The 19,615-nt window shown below is 46.1% G+C and overlaps 2 protein-coding genes across 2 annotated transcripts; one reads left to right on the plus strand and one right to left on the minus strand.

Moving 5' to 3' along the window:
- Positions 1-254: 254 nt before the first annotated feature.
- On the minus strand, positions 255-2,932 carry LOC146232874 (serine/threonine-protein phosphatase 6 catalytic subunit-like). The gene is made up of 7 exons (XM_084690461.1): positions 2,775-2,932; positions 2,270-2,365; positions 2,086-2,151; positions 1,824-1,965; positions 1,586-1,665; positions 1,230-1,439; positions 255-1,101 (listed from the first exon to the last, which is right to left on the minus strand). The coding sequence occupies exons 1-7, from the start codon at positions 2,847-2,849 to the stop codon at positions 853-855; spliced, it is 918 nt and encodes a 305-aa protein (XP_084546587.1). The 5' UTR covers positions 2,850-2,932; the 3' UTR covers positions 255-852.
- A 1,031-nt stretch (positions 2,933-3,963) lies between these two features.
- Positions 3,964-19,451, plus strand: LOC146232875 (multiple epidermal growth factor-like domains protein 9). Its single transcript, XM_084690620.1, has 6 exons — positions 3,964-4,669; positions 7,520-7,718; positions 13,612-13,751; positions 14,650-14,799; positions 16,756-17,025; positions 17,160-19,451. Exons 1-6 carry the CDS (start codon positions 4,105-4,107, stop codon positions 17,678-17,680), a joined length of 1,845 nt encoding a protein of 614 aa, XP_084546746.1. The 5' UTR covers positions 3,964-4,104; the 3' UTR covers positions 17,681-19,451.
- The last annotated feature ends 164 nt before the right edge of the window (positions 19,452-19,615 follow it).

Below are 19,615 nucleotides of genomic sequence, written 5' to 3' on the forward strand. Positions count from 1 at the left end.
CGTCGGGATTCATTGGACAAGTTGGATTGCTTTGTAGTAGGGTTTGTTAAGATCATGTATTTAGTTATGTAACATCTTCTACAAATATCACAAAGGCTATATTTTTTCTCCCCCGATTTGTAATGTTAAAGATTAGACATTCATATCTCTATACTGTCCACGGTAGTTCTGTTTCAATTCACTGATTTCAGTCAACAAAACAAAAATTGCACACTTATACTAGTTTTATTATGAAACATATTAGCTTTGACAAGTTTTTCAGATTCATACCATGTAATTATTAATGTATCACAAGACAGCACAAAGTGCATAATTTATTGAAACATATGAGCATAAAATCAGTAATGCTGAAGTGCAATTTTAATTGCAGTGCTAGTCTGTGTTTACACAATACATACAACTTGATACATTTTCAATACAAAAATAACAGTAAACGTTATGAAATAACTATTCTATTGAGGAAAAAAACTGTGCCACCAATGAACCGGCAAATGTATAAACGAAGTTTTTGTATACCACTAAATTTGAGTGTGCCACTAAATGAGTGAATCGCAACAATTGTGGTTTTAAACTTTTGTTAGCTGCAAAGAAAGGCTTTATTGAAGACTTACTTTGTTTATATACTCAGTCAGCTACAGTGAATCTGAGGAATCGCTTAAGTCTGATACTTAATGGTATTAACAGTGCATTTTTATTGTCACCAAAAGCCGATATGTAAATATTCCAATACGGTATGTACAACAAGTAACAAAACCAAATGTGCCAGTTTTACTGACGTATAGTTTTCTCTGCCAAGAAAAAAAAATGTGGTGAAAATAAACGTTTCTGGAGCAAAAGACAGTAGAGTTGTGTTTACAGAAAATATGGTGTTGTCGTCCTGGGTGGAATTACCCTCTCTGAGTCAGGCACTGCCCTGAAAAGCTTAGGCTCCCTCGTGTTGGCGTCTTTGAAGACCATGATAGAAGCAATATTGCCGCAGCGATAGCAGTAGTTAGGAGCCGACCACACGGTAACTAGCTTCTCATCGAACATGAACTTGTAGCCTTCATGTACAAGTTGATGTGCCCGGCATATCAGCTTCAAGTTGTTGATGTGAACAAACTACATATGAGTGAGAAAGGAGGAGAACAATTAAAATGACAAACTGTCTCCTATAAGAGATGACACTTCTATTTTCTCACTGATATGAATATTCATTAGGAATGCTTTTGGAAAAACTAAAATCTTACCTCGTTTGTGACCTTTGCTCCAAACAGCCACCCAGCTCCCCTGGGGCTAATGGCCCAGGTGTCTACATCCTCTGGGTCAGACCAGACCAAGTCACAGAAAGCTCCCTTATGGGGGATTTCCTGGTTACGCTCAATGGTTCTGATTTGATCCAGAGTCTTTATGTCTGGAGAGAGGCCGCCATGAACACACAGAATCTGCTCATCCATCAGCTGAAAATATCAAACATAAAATTATTATTTTCATATCACCAGAAAAAACACTTTTTATTATCTTGCTTTTACACTGTGATAAAGACGCTTGCATTGTACTAAATGGATATTTATATTTATTTTAAATACTTAGAAACTATACTTACTGCAGCAACTGTCAGCATATCAAACACTTTCGTACAATAACGCCAAGCATTGGCATTTCCATATTTGGTTTGGCATTCATCTGTAACACAAAACACACATCTAAATAAAGACTCACAAAAAGCAAAAGGACTATAAAAAAAAAACAAGCATATCCATGTAATATGCAAATCGGGCACAAACCAATCCAACCATGAAATCAGTGCCAGTCTGTATTGAAAATCTCAATCTTGATCTCACCGTAAAAGCCATAGACCTGAGTAATCTGTCTGCTCTCATGATTCCCTCTCAGTAATGTGATGCGGTCTGGCCACTTGGCCTTTAACACCAGCAGGTACGTGAATGTCTCCAAACTGTAATATCCTCTATCGACAAAGTCACCCTGAAGAGATCAAAGACACACTGACATTAATGATCAAACATGGTGACATAATCATTTTATAATCAATAACGTTAAATTATTGTTTTTAATCCAGGAGAGAATAGCTGAATGCATACACACCATGAATATATAATTTGTGTCAGGGACCTGTCCCCCAGTTCTGAATAATTCACACAGATCATAAAACTAAAGGTAAAAAAAAAAAAAGAAGATAAGCAAGGTTAATTTCTTTAACCATATTAACAATTTTTATGATAGATATGTATAATCTGTAAGTGTGACTAATGCATTTGACTGTGTTTACCTGTCCATGTATATCCCCACACACTGTCACTGGGGTGGACACAGGCTGGACATTTGATTCCTCAAGCAATAGGTCGCAAACATAGTCACATAGTCTCTGAGGGGGGAAAAGCATACGCAATACAACGATTCATATGTATCATTAATAAACGTTCCAGCCAAAAAAGCATGACATACCTCTGGCTCTTGTAGTTTATTGCTAGGCTAGACTAGTTTGCTTGTATTGTATTTTGCTAACCCTGTCAGGAAGTGACAATAAATCAACGTTATTACAACTAAACTAAGCATTGCTTTCAAATGTAAACTTTACAACATAAATATGAACATTGGTGCTTGATAGTTATAAAAACAGTAGCTACCTCCCGTTCGCTACTGGCTACTACTAGTACTAGGAAGTGAAGTTAGCTAGCTCGCTACGCTACGCAACAAACCATGTACTTGCCTGTGCATTATCCTATGTAGCTAAAATACTAGATCATAGACTGTGAAGGCAAGGCCATAGATACCTTGAGATCGTTTTCGGGTAGGTATTTGCACTGCTTTGCGATCTCTGCATATTTGTCCAAATCTAGTGGCGCCATTGTACCTGTTCCTGTCAAACTAGCTAGTGCAAGCTAGGTCAACTACTGCTGTCTAAATCACGTAAAATGATGCTGCTGCTGGTTGATCGAATCTTACATTGTTTAATATACCTGGGCTGCCCGGCTCACCGCCGGTATTAATTTCATTAAATTATAAGCCTGTTCAGACACCACTGGTTAGTCGTTTATATTTGGTTAGTGACGTACTTTTCATTTCTCCGATCATCACCAATGTTAAAATTAATTAATAAAAATGTTTGGGTCACCCACTGGTGGCAAGTCCTGCTTTTTGTCTGTAGAGGAAGAACACATTTGGACGCACCGCGGCGCACTCACACAACTGACAATTGACTTTGAGCATCTAGGCCACTAAGTGGCACAAATTCATGTGAGTTGAAATGACTTAATGAAAAATAAATGTTAAATGTTAAACGCAAATTATCTCAAAATCATTTGTAGGCTACAGTATCAAAGATCAAGATCACAGATAAGTTTTCTTTATGGATAACAAAGTGTGTGTAGCCTACTCTTCAGCCCAATTACAATATTTTCATTAGCGATTGAATGTGAAACTCCAGAGTCTAATGCCTAGAATAAAAGTCAAAGGCCACAATAAAAGTCAAAGTCGGACAGAATTCACGGTGATTCATGAGTTTATTTTATTTAACCAACTCTGCAGTTATTAGCCTATGCACACTCATTGATGTATCCTCTCATGGCAAAAAACAAAATAAAACAAAGGTGTGTAAGGCGGATGCGCTGCCAGTTAAATTTAACATAGGTTACTGTAAAGGACTCTGGAATAACCTTTAGGGCATTTGTTGAAAGTGTTGGAATGAGTTTGTTTAAGGCCAAATCTTTCAACTATTAACATTTTACTTCAAGAATTGAAATCATCAGGAAAGATTTTACAATCGGAATTGTAATGTTTTTAATATCTGACTTATTGAAAACCCGTGTGATTTTCGCGTTTCGGTACCCACATATGATCTAGTGGGCGGAGTTTTTGAGTACAACAAATCGGATACAACCATAACAACGCCCAACACCTCCCCTAAAAATCCTATTGGCTAATGGTTATGGCAATCCAGTGATTTGCGATAGGTTGCACCGAATGTGAAACACGGGAGCCGCTTGATACAACAATCGTACAGCCGCCGAGGACATCAATGGTGGAGTACGCAAACGAGTCCATTCAGGGAAAGGTCTGAGAAAGACCATTATTAGGGCTTTACATGGAGAGCTGAAATTAAGTATGAGGTTAACGTCCTTAATGATGTACATATCTCCGGCTTTGCTATTTATTTTGTATGTGTATATTGGATTTTCTGAAGCCGCACCGCGCGTCAACCCCTACGATGCGTCGTCTAATGTTATCTCCAGGAAGCCTCGCTCAGCCTCCGAGACTCTGGAGTCTTATTTCACCATCATGCCTAATCGCTTACCTGAGGACAGATTTGTTCTAGGCCCTTTGCCTGGGCTTACACCTTCTCCCAGCATTGCTTCTACCGGCGTGACCAGCAATACGAGACCTGTCTCTGCATCTCATGTCTCGGGAACCGCAACCACCTTTCAGCCACCGACAACAGATCCAACTACACCGAGCATAGAATCTATATCAACAACTAGAGACCAAATAACTGCTTTTATCTCCAGAATATCTGGTTCTAGCAAAAGATCCACTGATGCACAAACATCAGTTTTTCCCCCTGAAAAAATGATGCAGACCATGGTCTCCATGGTTTCACAGCGTACCACAAATGATGCATGGCCTGCAGATATAATCGAAACACATATTACCTCAACCGAGAATAGTCAAGGTGAGTTTGTTTTATATTATATGAAATATGCATGCATAACGTTCAGCTGTATCTCCAAACCACACCTCCATTTGAGAGAGAAAAAATACATACATTTTTCATGCCTCAATGTATGACGATAAAAAAAATAATCTTCACAGCACGTTTACGTTTCAAAATGGTTGCAATACCAGTTTCTTTTATTATAAATAGTTAACTACTGTAAGACGTTTTAGTGCTCTCTGCACTGCCTTGACGCATGGAATGCGGCCGAATAATCTGTCAGATTGCAACAATGGATATGCTACCCTGTATCATGGACGGCTTTATCCCTCCCAAATTGTATATTTTAACCTTCTGTACAATCGTGGGAACGTTCATTGTACATGCAATCATTCAATGTAGTACATCTAGTGTAGCCTGCAATTCATAATAATGTGAATAATAATCACATTTCGACCACTTTGAACAGGGCCTTTTATTATAGGAGCTGACATTGTGCCTAATGCAGCTGGGAGGGGGTGGGGGGTGATGGGGGTCTACCCCGTTGTTTTGTCTATTTATCCAATCCCCCACTGTCCTCCTCTCCATAATCAGGAAGCGCGTTCTATCAAGGTGTTTTCGTAGACGTTGGCCCACCAAATTAAGCCCAGGAGCGTCTGCTTTGACAGCTGTTTGATCTAATTGTGTCTAAAAAACATCCGTAGAGTGAATGGGGTGAGGGGGGGATATACCGCATCCAAAATGGCCAGTCCAAGAAGCCCCTGTGCCTTTCTTCACCTCTCTGCCTCATGTATTCATGTGCACTGATGGGCTCACTGACTGAGCCTCTGCTGCCACAAGTCTGTTTACTCCTGTAAATATACAACACTATATATTTGCCGCTACACTGTGGACTGTGAGAGTGTGTCTTATGCTGTGTTGTCTGTCAGGCCTATTTGCTAAAATGTGAACCCAAGTCTTTGTTAAGCTATAAAGGTCACTCTGGTACAACTCAGATGACAATGTAAACAATAGGTTCACCTTGGTTAAGGCCTCACCTTGAACAACTGTCTAGGATCTGTGTCATTGACGTGCGCCCAAGTGTCCTCCTTAAGTGTCTATGATTTCTACCAGTCATCATTGTGAAGTGCATACTCCCTAGCCTATTTTAAAACTAGGAATTTGTATTGAAGTACAAAGGTATGAATGGGAGTTAGACATCCAAATGTTCCTGTTCTTTTGTAACATAAAGACTGTCATGGAGGGTGTGTCAAGCGAGATAGAGTAGTCATGTTACGGAATTGTTATTATTTCTTTCATCTGTCACATGTCTGTCTGTAGCATACCTGAACCATGCAACCACACTTGCAGGTTACCTAACTGGGAAAAAAAAAACAACCATGGGCAGGTGAGGTGAACATCACTTGCTTTATTTTTCCACCAAACTGCACCCACAGTTTCTGTTAAAAAACACATCAAACCAGTTTGGTGGTTTAACCAATTGTTCAGCCTGGTTTCACCAAATTGAATTGAGCCTGCCTATTCTAAATCTATCCTAAAGTAAGCCCAGAGAACGGTTGATATTTTATAATAACATTATATATTATTATTTGGTATATTTTGGGACTAGGCCTAATCAGGGGAAATTTTTGTCTTCCTTTTACATTACTTTTATCCCATCCTCCAGACTAAAACGATCACCTAAAGTGTGTGTGTATGTGTGTTGGCACAAGTGGCAATCTGAGTTGCACAAGATCTCACTGTCCAGGGGTAGATCCTGGCCGACAGTTCTCTATTGGACATGGCTTTCGTGAACAAGTGGAAAGCCGACAGGGTTGTCCAGGCTTGCATAACCATGCCCTTGCACTGTTACATAAAGGTTCTGTAACAGCAGCTAGAGATTGGGAAGCCTAATGTTTACAGCTAGAGAAAATGACATAAAGCAGACTTTGATTTCCATAGCAATCCAAAAAAATATTGCCAAACCCAATACTGTACACAGTGTATCATGTTTACTTCAAAAGCTACCTGTCTCACAACAGAGGCATACTTCTGACCAAGCAACATTTCCTTTGTTTTGACACACAGTTCTAAATCTCATTAAATGTTAACAGCCTCCAGGAAAGCAAAGTACAGGATAATTTATAACATAGACATACAGTCTTATACTGTAACCATAAAGGTGAACACATGTAGCCATGAGGACATTCCTTTACCCCAACATGATGGTCATGGTCACAAACAATTTCAGATGTATGTTTTTTTTTTCTTCCGTGACCGCCGCAATGTTTCCATATCAGCAAACTACAGCCATTAAGTAATGATTTACAGTAGACTGTAGGTCACAGTGCTGCAGTGCTGTTTGGCTGTCACCCCTATGAGTTACACTTAAAGCAACCTGTCTCCTATAATAACAGACCAGAGCTCAAGGGAAACTTGGAATTTCCTCATGAAGCAGTTGAGACCGCTATGCCTCAGTACAAAACCACAGGACCGTCTCTAGCACTTCTCTGCCCTGCCCCTGCCCCCCCCCCCTCCCAACCCCCCCTCTGCATCTCTCTTTCTGTTTCATTTTTCACTGGGAAGCAGAACACAGTGAGAGAGAGGGGGTGGGGGTCTGGAAACATCCCTGTGGCTGTTCACCACACCAAACCTGAGCTTGGATGAATAATAGATAAGCCGTCAGCAATCTACAGGGTCATCCACATGTCTGGCACATCCTCCACCCTTACGACACGCAGTGTGAATTTGGATGTGTAAAATCTCGACGCATGGCTTCGTAGGCCGGGATCCAATGCATAGGCCTCACACGCATGCATTGAATATTGTATCGGCGTGCAGTCAGTGTTTTGAAAGCAGTCTCCTTCCCTTCTTTGTCCAAATGTGTAGAGGTTCTTTGCAACTGCAGTAGCGAAGGGGTTCTGGACCCAGACGACTGTGACCAGAACACGGGCCGTTGTACCTGCATGTCGGGGTACACGGGCCTGCAGTGTGAGGACTGTGAGAAGGGCCACTTCACCAACGGTACCACCGGCTGCCTCCCCTGCGGCTGTGATTCCTTCGGCGCTGTGAACCCCCTCTGTGACAGGTGAGAGCGCTCACCACCACGCACACCCGCACCACAGGACTTTGACACGATCATGTCGCCGGTCCAGTCCTAGCCAAGCGAGTCTTATCTAGGTACAGGTTTGGGATCGAGTTGAGGAATGTTGAACTGTATGAGTGAAGGGTGTTCTGGTGTTTGGCTGCTGGCCCCCGAGCATTCTGTTTATCTCGTCTGAGTCATGGCGTGGAGTCATTCCCCTCCTCATCTGGATCAGTAGCAGAGCCAGTGAGACCATCACCCCCCCCCCCCCCCCCGGCCGCCAGGGAGACTGTGGAGGTCCGCTCTCGGTTCCATTTTGAGAGCCAAACCAAACACCATAACTTACACTGAGTTTTTCTGTTTATCGTAAGAAGTTCGACTCGGAGGAAGGCAGTGTGTGTGGGTTAGGAACATGGTAAAAATAGCTGCTGTATTTGAGCTTCTAACCATTGAAAGGAATGTGACTGGTCAGAAAGAATACATGAGGTATATATGGTGTTGCGACATGTCAACGACAGTGAATCAACTCCGAAGAACAGACTTGACGTTAAGTCCAGATACACATGATGTTATTATTGAAGAGAACTGAAGCATATGACATGCATCATCATTGCCTAATCTAGTAATAGAACAATGTGCAGTGCAGCAAAACTCGGATGAAGTGGATAACGGGGTATGGGGCGTTTGAGGCTCACACACATATGATCCTTCTCAGACAGTCTGAGCCTACTATAAACAGTGCTAGCCACACTAGCATAGCACAGCCTAGCTCGCTCAGTGGGTAATCACTATGACTTACACAGATTAGCCAGCTCCAAGACCCCCTCCAGGCTTCAGCTTTAGGGAATGTCTCTTATTTAGTGACAGGGCGTCAAGCCCACAGATTGCGCTTTTTGTTTCGTTCATCCTATAATTGGATGGAAATATAAATGCATTCGCTGAGGTTTGCTAAGCATACCACCAGGTCCACATGGTATTGAAACCACAGAGGAAGAATGAGATTAGATTCATTGTATCTATCATGCACTGGTTCAGAAATATTCAGCATACACACTGTCAGAAATTTGAATGGAATATCCAGACTGAATTGTTTAACTGGTTGACTACATTTTGTATAATATTTTTATCAATATTTTATCGCCGCGGGATACCCATGAGATGTTTTCCATTTTATTGTTGGTGTTTAGCCAGTATTGTAGTAAGAATCCACTATTTGGCCCCCAGCCTACTTGGCCTGCACTATCCACCATGTTGGAAAGAGGCAGCCTTGTTATAAATCACTCGTCTGTAAGAGGCAGAGAGTCTTACTGTGTCCTGCTGTGCACTTTACCAAAATAGATCCACAGGGGGCCCCCCCCCAAAAAAGGAAAACAGCCGTGGTCAATAGCGTCTGTCTGTCACAGCAAGTGTAACTGACCGCCACTCAGGGCCTCAGGTTGATGATTTGCCCATGCTGATAACAAACAATAACGACTGAACCTATGGACATCCTCAGGAACCAACCGCTGATAGCGAATGACACACACTGTTCATCGGGGTCGACTAAAGTAGGTTGTAATGTTCTCGTGTGTAGACACCAGGACAGGGCGAAACGAGTATGAACCTGCCAGATTCCTCCTACTCCTTTTAGGTTGGTCTCATTCCTCAGGGAGTGGAGGGGGACCGCTAAAGCTCAACTCTGTTTCACTGCTCACAGCTAAAAGGGGGGTTTGTTGTTCTACGTTTTCTCACAAGCATGACTGAAGATTCTGATGGCCACTTTCACTATTACAGTGTGTGTACAAGGGGACTTTATTGAACAGACCGGTAGCAATTACGCCTTCAGACGATTTGAGACCCTCTACTTTTTTTGTCTGCGGAAAGCTATCTGTTGCTAAGAGATTCAAATGTGTACCCTTCTGAGTTCATGCATTTATACATAGCAACTTTACTGGCAATTACCTCTCAGCCCACAGTAACTGACATTGCTCTGTAATCCAATTTAGTCCATTAGGCAGATAAATAGAAATTAGGAATGTAATTTGTCAGTATTTTATAAACAAATGTGGTCTAATTGAAATAGCTTCCTTCCACTAAAACAGTTGTATCAATAGTTTATTTGGGTCAGTCCTTCCAGGCATCATTTGCAAAGTTGCACATCATTTTTTTTTATCGAATGGTGCCACAGTTGGTAATGAAATATTGATTCTGGGTGCAGATGTTTCCGCCTGGTCTTTTGGTCTCACTGTCTCACATACAGTAGCCTGATTTGAATGTTTGTCAGCAGCCCTTTTTCTCTTACATGTAAATCAGCCATTTTTACAGCTCGGTGGCACACGCCCAAAATGTTTTCTCCACAATGAAAGGGTTGTATCATTATTAACCAGTTTGTCGGGGTCACACACAAACACAGGTGTTTGGCACCACAGCATAGCTTTGTTGGCTACATTGATTTAAGAGACTTTTAGCTTGTATCCTAACCTGAAGTAACTTACTAGCTTCACTTTATAAGCTGTAGCGTCAGTTTCTTTAGGGTGCTGCAAAGAGCACAGTAGTGAATCCGGCAGGGCGAGCACCTGCTCCAGTTCCACAGCTGGGTGTTCTGACAGAAACAGAGGTGGATCGTTGCTGCGTGCGTTTGTTTTGCCCGCTAACTCGGGCCAGCTGCAGGCGACCACACACTGACATAAACGGTCGACGGCGTCCAAGCCAGTGTATGTGACCACGGGCCCAGTGGGGCGGCTTTGTTGCCGCGATGGCAGAGGAGCGGAGAGGCTCCTCTACGACCTCCAGCACATTGTGAGCTGCGTTACATAACTGACCCACTGTGTGATCCTGAGCCCGCCCCCCTCCCCTCTCTAGAACGAAGCACAACTCTTGGCCCTTGTTGTTAATGCCTTCTCTTTGAGTCGTCGGCGCTGGCAGCTCAGACAGGCAATGGGGCCCGCTTAGAGTGGATCAGTGTGCATCTCTCCTGTCGGCCTCACTTCCCCCTAGGTGAAGGACGACTCTTAAGAAGAATCTCTGATGTCTCCTGCTTCCCTGGGGGCTAGAAGGCCACTCTGCCAGGGGGGGCTCCTATGTTCTCAGCCTATTGTGATGCCCGAGGCATGCGCAGAGCATGTCAGGCATTACCATGGCAGCAGCGCAACGGAACGGGGTTAAGCCTCGTTTGAGATGTAATACTGACCTACTTAATATGCAGCTCTAACGCAGAGCGGTTGGCCCGCCACAGCCTTCATCCTAGCGAAACCCCTAACCAAAACAATAACAAACCCCTCCCCCCCTCCCCCCTTCCCCCCTGTCAAAGTGGAGGAAGCACAAGTCTGCGTTCATGAGGCATGAACAGGAACCTAGGATTACTGCTCATTGTGAGGGAGGGACAAGCCTTATAATAATATCCAGGTCTTTGCTGTCTCTGGAATGCACGGTGTCCACCCCCCTAACCAGCCCCCTTGGCCCTTTCATGCCTCTGGTTGATACTGTTGTGGTAGCAACTCAAAAAGGATCCCTCACTGGAACCCTGTAGGCCTTGCTCCCCCTCTGTGTTTCCATCCTAAGTCGGGGGGACAATCTGTTCACTGCCCGTATCCGCCATTTGTAATGCCATGCCGTCATAAAGAGTTGGTGTGGGACAGGCTGGCAGCGTCCCACAGATGGTAGGTTCTGTGGTGTCGTCCCAGGCCGGGTCCTGGGCGAGCGAGGGCAGCCAGAGAGAGATGAGAGAGAGGTGGGCTTCAATCTGTGCTCAAGAGGGGTGCTACTGTCGTGTGCGACACTGTCGCTGTCCCGGTGAAAACATATTAGACTCTGAGATTTTCTCACCATCTGCTGTTCTTTGGCGAGAATAGAAAAGCCTCTTACATCAGAGAGACTGAATCACTGGAACTGACGTGGGGAAAACGCGTCTACATTCCCTGTGCGTTTTCTTCACCAGGGAGGGAGGTGTGGGGAACAGCCATACCGCGTTCGCCGCAATTGGTTACGCAACTCAGGGGAGAGGAGGAAAAAAAACAGCTCGGTTTTCTATGTGGCCGCCATATCTCAGCTCCCTGTTTTGCTGTTTTGGGGATCGTTGTTCTCAGACGTGATAATAGGGTCATGTGACGGCGCGCGTGTCCTTTGTCTACCCCACACGTTGTTGGGATGTGTGTCTTTGTGTGTCTTTGTGTGCGTCTGGGGCCCATACAAAGCTGTTGATCTCCTCTCCATGTTCTCCACAGTGCCCTTACGCCCCACTTGGCATTACCATTGAAGCGTCTTATTTGCATCAAGAGCAGTGGGCTACCCAAGCCTGGCCTCATTTGAACGAGGCTCATGCGCACACTCAGGCAAATGGCACTTGCTCCTTCTCGGAGTAGAGTTATTGAAAGTAATCGTCCGCGGTTACATTGGATCCATGTTGATGTTTCCTGCCGGTGATAAGGGCTGCTCGGGCCCGGCTCACGGCTGCGCGTCCTTGAGACTTTGGAATAAACCCTGGGAGCACGGGCCTGTGGGGGTGCAGGGTTGTGCCCTCCCTCTGTGAACGAAGACCCCCCCCCACACACACACACACACACACACACCCCACCCCCTCTCCTGGCCGCGTGGGACGGCCTGATGTATAATTCAACAGCAGCCAGTGTGTTTTAGTAGGCTAACCACGCAGCCCCAAGAAAATGCAGGTGAAACACAGGCAACTGTTGGCATTTGGACAGGACCCATTAGTGAATGAAATAAGTCATTTGGGAAAGCGCCAAAGAGGTGGGGCGCTAAAGAGCTCACATCTAATTGGACTTAAGTAGGTGAGAGCAGGACTGGATAATCAAACAGAAAGAAAGCACGCTCCACCGTGATTGGTTATTTCCAGCTGATAGCAATCCTTTACACAGTTCGACAAACATGTTGACTCCTACGCACGTTCGAGTGCAGCAGAGCTGTTTGAACCAATCTGCTATTACTTTTGTGAAAATGTGCTTTCACCAACATTAGTGGTAAATCAGGACAACGTTTCATTTCATTTGCTCACATGTGTCTGTACTTCCAGACACACTCTAAGATTGAATATAAGACCGTAGGCGGTAGCGTTTAAACGAATGATCGCTCGAGACGGATCTTTCACAAGCCCGGCCGCTCCCTTTCTTCCTAGCCGGAGACGGGGGCCATGGGGAATGGGCTTCTCCCTCCTCAGTCTCACTGAGAGCACTTGAGCCCTGCTTGAATCCCTGACGGGTGTCCCACAGGTGCCCCGACCCGCTCGGCTCTCAAGGTCACGGCGTGTGATGAGAAAACCTGGCTGCAAAGAGGCCCCCGCTCCAAGGAAAGGACTGTCACAATGCCTGCCTCCCTGCTCTGTTTTTGTCAATAAGGCCTCCTCAGTCTTGGACCAGATGTTGTTCCTGAACCTTCCAGTCTGGGACTCAGACCCCCCAAAAAACAACCCTCCCTGCAGCAGCCCAAAACCACGCCAGACATGTTCGTGGAATAATAGATGAAAGGTCTAGACAGCTTTGAACTGCAGGAGGACGGGAGGCTAGGCTAACCCATGACATTGTGACCAGCTTGGAGAGGGCCGTACTTCCCACAGAGAGGAGGCTCTGGTGGACGAGGGCACCGAGTGTGAGTTATGGGGAGCAGATGGATCGATGAGAGAACCCACTGAAGGGGAACCTGCCGGAGCTCATGCGTGGAAATCGCCCGGAATCATCTGCTGCGAATAGAGCGCCATGGCTAATCCCGTTTCCCCCATTAGAGGCTCTCGAGCTGAACACGGGGGCTTTCTCAGCGAGCACGGAGAGTCTCTTTTTGAACAGATCAGGTCCTTTACCCAAGCCCCTTGCTTCACCAAAGCATGAGGGAGTTCTTTTGTTTTATAAGCCCCGCAGTATCTGAAGGATGAAGTACTCACCTATGCGTCGTTGTGGTTTTCTTCCAGCTCAGGGACGTGTGTGTGTAAGACTGGCGTGTACGGGCCCAAGTGCGACGAGTGCCATCCAGGGTTCTTCCGTTTCAGCAGCACGGGATGCCAGCCGTGCCAGTGCAACAACCACACCAACTACTGCCACCCCCAATCTGGTAAGCAGACACACTTCCCTCCCCTTCCTCCCTCCCCTCCCCCCCCCCCCACACACACTGAAACCACACGGTCGAGCGCAGCCACCACAGGTTACACTTCCTCCTACGGGCTATCAATCCTGAACATGGGAGCGTGTGCTGTTCACCTCCCCAGAGGGCGGTTCTCTGAGAGAACACTCAAAGTTATTGAGAGGCCATGCACGGGGTAAAGGTGGAAGTGGGACTTTTCATTTTATTTTTTTCAAACCCCCATCTGCGATAAAGAGCCAGATGGCACACAGGAGTCTTTTCTGGGATCAGAGGAAGAATGCAGTGGATTTACTGAGCTCCTGTTTGACTTTTAGTACCCCTGCGAGCCTTCCCATCCTCAGTGCTATTACGTAAAGAGCACTGGATGCCAACACAGCAAAGTACTCTTGTGTCTACCCAGACAAACAGGAGGGACTTGTTGCGTTTGCATCCAAGCAGATTGTTTCTCCCTCCGAGTCCTTGTTCGTGATTGCATTGGCGTAATAACCAGAGGCATCCTTTACAGACAGGAAGGTCACGGGATAGAAAACAAGGCAGCAAATATCAGATATCAGGCTACCTGTGCTTAGTGTATTCATAGACCACAGATGACCTTCTGGATTCACCACGGTTTCATCCTGCATCCACTCTACCATGAAGGCCGAGGCCAGCTTCTGTGAAAACTCATTAATGACAGATAAAAGCTAGGCCTCAATCTCAGCTGTACTAATCTTGATCATATAAAGACCCAGACACAGGTTTTTACTAATGAAATGATTAATTAATCATTTTAAAGGAATAATAATATACCATTGCAACAAACCCCCCCCCCCCCCCCCCCAATTTCCCTCAGAATAAGTTCCAATTTGTTCTCTTGTTTCTTCTACAGGCATCTGTCTGAACTGTCAGGACAACACCCATGGACCCAACTGTGAGGAGTGCAAGCTCAAGTTTTACCGGAGCCCCGGAGCTGCCCCGACAGACGCTTGTGTCTCATGCCCCTGCTCCAACACCAGCTCCACCGGCAGCTGTCAGTCTGGTGAGGATCCAGGGCCCCCCCCCGGCCAGACCCAGTCAGTCCGCTCCTCACTCCTCATCTGTGGGTCACATCGGTCAGAGCTGCGAGAGTGCTTTGGACGGTCGTTACTTTTCAGCTGACTCACTGTCTTGTGGGTAGCCTCGGCATCGATGTATACATTCCGGCTGATACCAGAGCAGCATATCAGTTTTATCTGGCAAATAAGATGCGTAACTGCAGCGTATCGAAGGTGAAAAGTATTTTTAAGGGCAAGCAGATTTGGAAAAAAAGCATTGTTGTGAATTAGCCAGCCGAGGTTTGAGCCCTGAAGTCAGAGACACGGACAGGGCCCCTGTCACTTCCCCTCACCTCTCCCTCTTCTACCTCTCCCACCCTCCAGCCGGACCAATCAGCAGCCGCCATGTGACTTCTGACGGCTTCCCATTGGTTCCCAGTGGCCTGGCAACAGCCATGTGGAGAGGGTCAGAGGCTGTCAGGTTGTGTTTGCCCAGCCAGGGCCGTGGGGGGGGGGAGGTTATGCAGCGTCACTGAGCATGAGGCAGTGGGAGGGGAGGGGACACACATCAGGCTGAACTGAACATGGAACACACATGAGCACAGCTGGGCCACTTCACAGCAAGTCAGGCAGCAGCAGAGCAGGGGGGGGGGGGGGGATGGGCACCATGTAGCCTTCAGAAAACGACGGGAACCCAGGCACAGGTTGCCCTGGCAACTGACAAATGGAAGGGGGGGGGGGAGGTTGGTACCACAATGCAGTATTATGTCAAGGAACTGCAGGAGGCCTTCCACATATGCTGATTGGACGTAGGGTGTTTGTCAACAAAACATATTGTTATACTGTGAGCGAGGGGGCAATTACAGGGTGCGAGTGAGTAGCGCGTCCAGAATGTAGGTCACACATATTAAATGATCCGTGCACGGCCTCCCTTTTCTCAATGGTACAGAATGGGTCGTCTCATTCATCCTTAGGCTAACAAAACATTGACTTTCCCTCTCTCTTCCAGTCTATCTCTCTCTCCCTCTCTCCACACATACACTCTGAGCGAGAGCGAACGAGAGAACAACTGGAGTGAGAATGAAAGCGAGGCCTGCCAGGGTGCGGAGGGATATGCAGCAGGGGCTGCTGGGTAAATAACCAGGTCAGGTTCCGTGTACAGGTCCCAGGCCCCAGTCCTGACTGGGTCACGTTTCCCTCCTGGTGGCCATGACACTTTGTCTCTCTGCTGGGCCCAACTTCAGCCACGAGAGACCCAATGAGAATCCAGAGAGTCCAGAGAAGTGTTGTTCTAAGTGAAATGGCGACATGAATTCACCATCGCTATGCGAGGAGTTGGCCAGCTCATTTGAAAGGTGAACGAGGCGTGTTGGAGCACGTCACCCCCCCCCCCCTCAGGGCAGGGAGTGGAGGAGACAGGATGCTTGTCAGCGTTGCCCTCGGAAGAGAAGTTCCCTATGTGGACGCATCATATTACTGAGCAGAGGCTGGGAGGGAACCCGACCCTGCAGAAGATAGCCATGTGATGTTCATGAAGAATAATGGGGCCCTAAAAAACAGATGCATTTTTTTTTTACGAATTCAATTGAATTATAGTCGGATTTCACAGCTGTAGCTCTGTGTGTTTGTCAGACATATCTTCCAGGCAAGTTCAGGCACCGTTTCCGAGGCAGGGTTCACATAGTCACTTGAGAATAGTCTGTCTTCTGTATCCCACATTGATTGGTTCTGCGATGTCCCTCCCTTGTTCCAATCATTAACATGAGCCGAGTTTCCTTGTATGTTTACTGGAAACCGAGGTACTATTGAGGCTTGCCTCATCCAAGTACAGGCCACTCTGTCAAAAAGCATTCATATGGTACATGTACGCCCTCTAGTGGCAAAGCATAAACACAGTCACGTTTGTCTGAAGCTCCATAATAACTGTTTGTGTGTGTGTGTGTGCGCTTTTGTTTCAGCAGACTCTGATGGGTTCCCAGTGTGTGACGGTTGCTTTCCTGGGTACAGTGGTCGGCAGTGTGACAGCTGCAGCGCTGGCTTCTACAGCTCGGCTGGTGGGTGTGTGCCTTGTGACTGCAGTGGGAATGCAGACCCCAGAGGTCCTGCCCAGCTCTGCCACTCGGACACCGGGCACTGCTTGAGCTGTGTCAACAACACCACAGGGCCTCGCTGCCAGCTGTGTGCCCCCGGCTTCACAGGAGACGCACGTGCCCACAACTGCACCCGCCCAGGTAAGGCTTTTACCAGAGGGGAGAAAGACTGGCCTGGATCAAAACATGCACATTTCAGATAGCAAATTACGATTATCACAAAAACATCATTTCAATCGAATGAACATGGTTAACTTTCGTTCTTTTTTTTTAAGCATCCCGGGTCATTCCGATCCCAGTAACCAGAACGACATCAGAAGCCCCCAAGACCACAACCACCATGTCTGCTACCCCTTCTACCACTATGACCCCCACCGTGCCCACTAGCGCCCCACCCTCCACCTCCACCACCAACTCCACCACCCTGCTGAGCCCCGCCACCACCCAGGCCCTGCTGACCAGCCTGGGCAGCCCCACGGACAACACCACGGCCGCCCTGACCGAGGTCTCCTGGACCCAGTTCAACATCATCATCCTGGCCGTCATCATCCTTGTAGTGCTGCTGCTCATGGGCTTCGTCGGGGGGGTCTACACCTACCGCGAGTACCAGAACCGCAAGCTCAACGCTCCCTTCTGGACCATCGAGCTGAAGGAGGACAACATCAGCTTCAGCAGCTACCACGACAGCATTCCCAACGCGGACGTGTCGGGCCTGCTGGAGGACGAGGCCAACGAGGTGACGCCCAACGGCCAGCTGGCGCTTACCACGCACGCCCCAAACTGCTACAAGGCCTAGCCGCTCCACAGGCTGGACGTCACGTGGATGTTAAGTGACACGAGCACATGGTTGAAGACCTTCCCGACGCTGCTGGACACACCAAACCCAAAGCTCCCAGTGTAACAACTCAGTAGCCAGTTCAGTCAGGCGCCTCAGAACGGTTCTGCTTTAGGACAGACATGACCAAACGGGTTCCGGAAAAAAACAAACAAAGGGAAGGAATGTTGTTTTGAGTTTGTCTTTAATTTGATCGATCAAGCTCTTTTTTGGGGGGGTTGCTCTTGGACACATTATTGATTTCCTTATCAGTTCATGGGGTGTTTGAATTGTAACATCTCACACACACGCCCCCATGTAACCCAGCCATAAGTTTTGCCACCCCTGGCTTGGCACCAAGCTATTTCCCATGGATTATCTGATACCCTTCCATCTCTATTAATGACTAACCCTTAGGGTTACTCAACGACCAAGTCATACTCTCAGCAGAAAATGCAGAAGACAAAAGAATGGCTAGCCTACACTAGCACCTGACAGGCACCTAACTGCAGGTAGAAAGTGGTATCATTACTGAGGATGAATGGTTTCACCACATGAAAACACCAGTGAAAATGCTGTTGACAAGTGTAGGGTGCTTTGCTTTACATGTGCCCAGTAGAGTGCGCTGTTGCAGAGTTGGAAGGGTGTAGTTCCTGGAGGGTCAAGATAGGTGAGCGCACAGATTCTTATGCAGCTTACTGAAGACCTCACCTGGAGACAAGCGTTTTACAACTTACAAACGATGAACAGTTTAAGTTATAACTTGAAGAGTGATCTGGTGGAGACAATGATTGTTATTTAATTCATTTGTATTCATTTTTAATTTATTGTTTTAAGTTTTGTTCTGGGGGGGGGGGGTTGCTGCACATGTATGGCGTGTTATTCATGGTGTTTTATCTTGTGTGCTATATTGAATAGTAATTGAAATGGGCAATATGTTTTCATGTACAGTACATGTCTTCTTGTGAGAGTTGTGGGGGAACATTTAAGACTGCTGGCTAACCTAAAAACATTAATGACCTCATCTCCTGCTCAGATTCTCAAGCTTGATCCTTTTTGAAGAGTTGCCCGGTCTTTTACCTTGAGGATTCAAAGAGGAGTGTATAAATTATAAAGCTGCCCTATCGTGTACCTAGCCTCTACCCACTTATCACTGTGGCTTATAACACCTTTATGGACTGACACTTTTTCTCTGTCTTTCGTAACCTGCATTTTGGATCTGCAGGACTAAGAAAGACATAACTCAACAGACGTTGATGAACAAATTCTCCAAGTAGTTATTGTTCATTGTGGCAGTTTGTTATTTTTATTTTTTTAATTCTAATTGGCAGTCTTCGAATTCTGCATAACAGAAATGGATGCGTTGCTTGCCACAATGCTTCACTACATAATGACTATGTTTTCTAAGGGGCTAGCCGTCCGCTGACGGTCCATCATTAAAGGGTTAGCTAGTAATGGAACACACTCCTCAGGCACTGCTTCACTGTAAATATGGATAGGACATTGTACAGACGAATGTGAATAGAATCATTAATATTGTACAGGTACGTAGAACTAAGTACTCACTGAAGTCATTCCCCTTTCACAAGAAGGGTACATTTAGGCACAGTTCACAGAGTTGGGAAAATAGAAGTTACTCTTCAAGATTCGTTTATCCTAACCTGCTGTTCTCAAATAGAAATGATGGTGTAAATACGACAAAACTGAGATTTGTCTCAATCACAACATTAAATAAAATTGGATTTATTGGTTAGTCCCTGTGGTTCCGTTCGTGCATGTCATTCGCATTAGTCATTCGTCGACAACCTACGCTACCAGGGAAAGTAGAGCCACACCCTTCGTTAATGTTGTGTTATGCATCCACCGTGGTTTGTTGACCATGCTTGAACAGCAGTTTGGCTGTAGCCAAATACATGC

This window comes from Hypomesus nipponensis, chromosome 24 (genome assembly GCF_054491055.1).
Source record: "Hypomesus nipponensis isolate SF chromosome 24, ASM5449105v1, whole genome shotgun sequence".
Lineage (NCBI taxonomy): Eukaryota > Metazoa > Chordata > Actinopteri > Osmeriformes > Osmeridae > Hypomesus > Hypomesus nipponensis.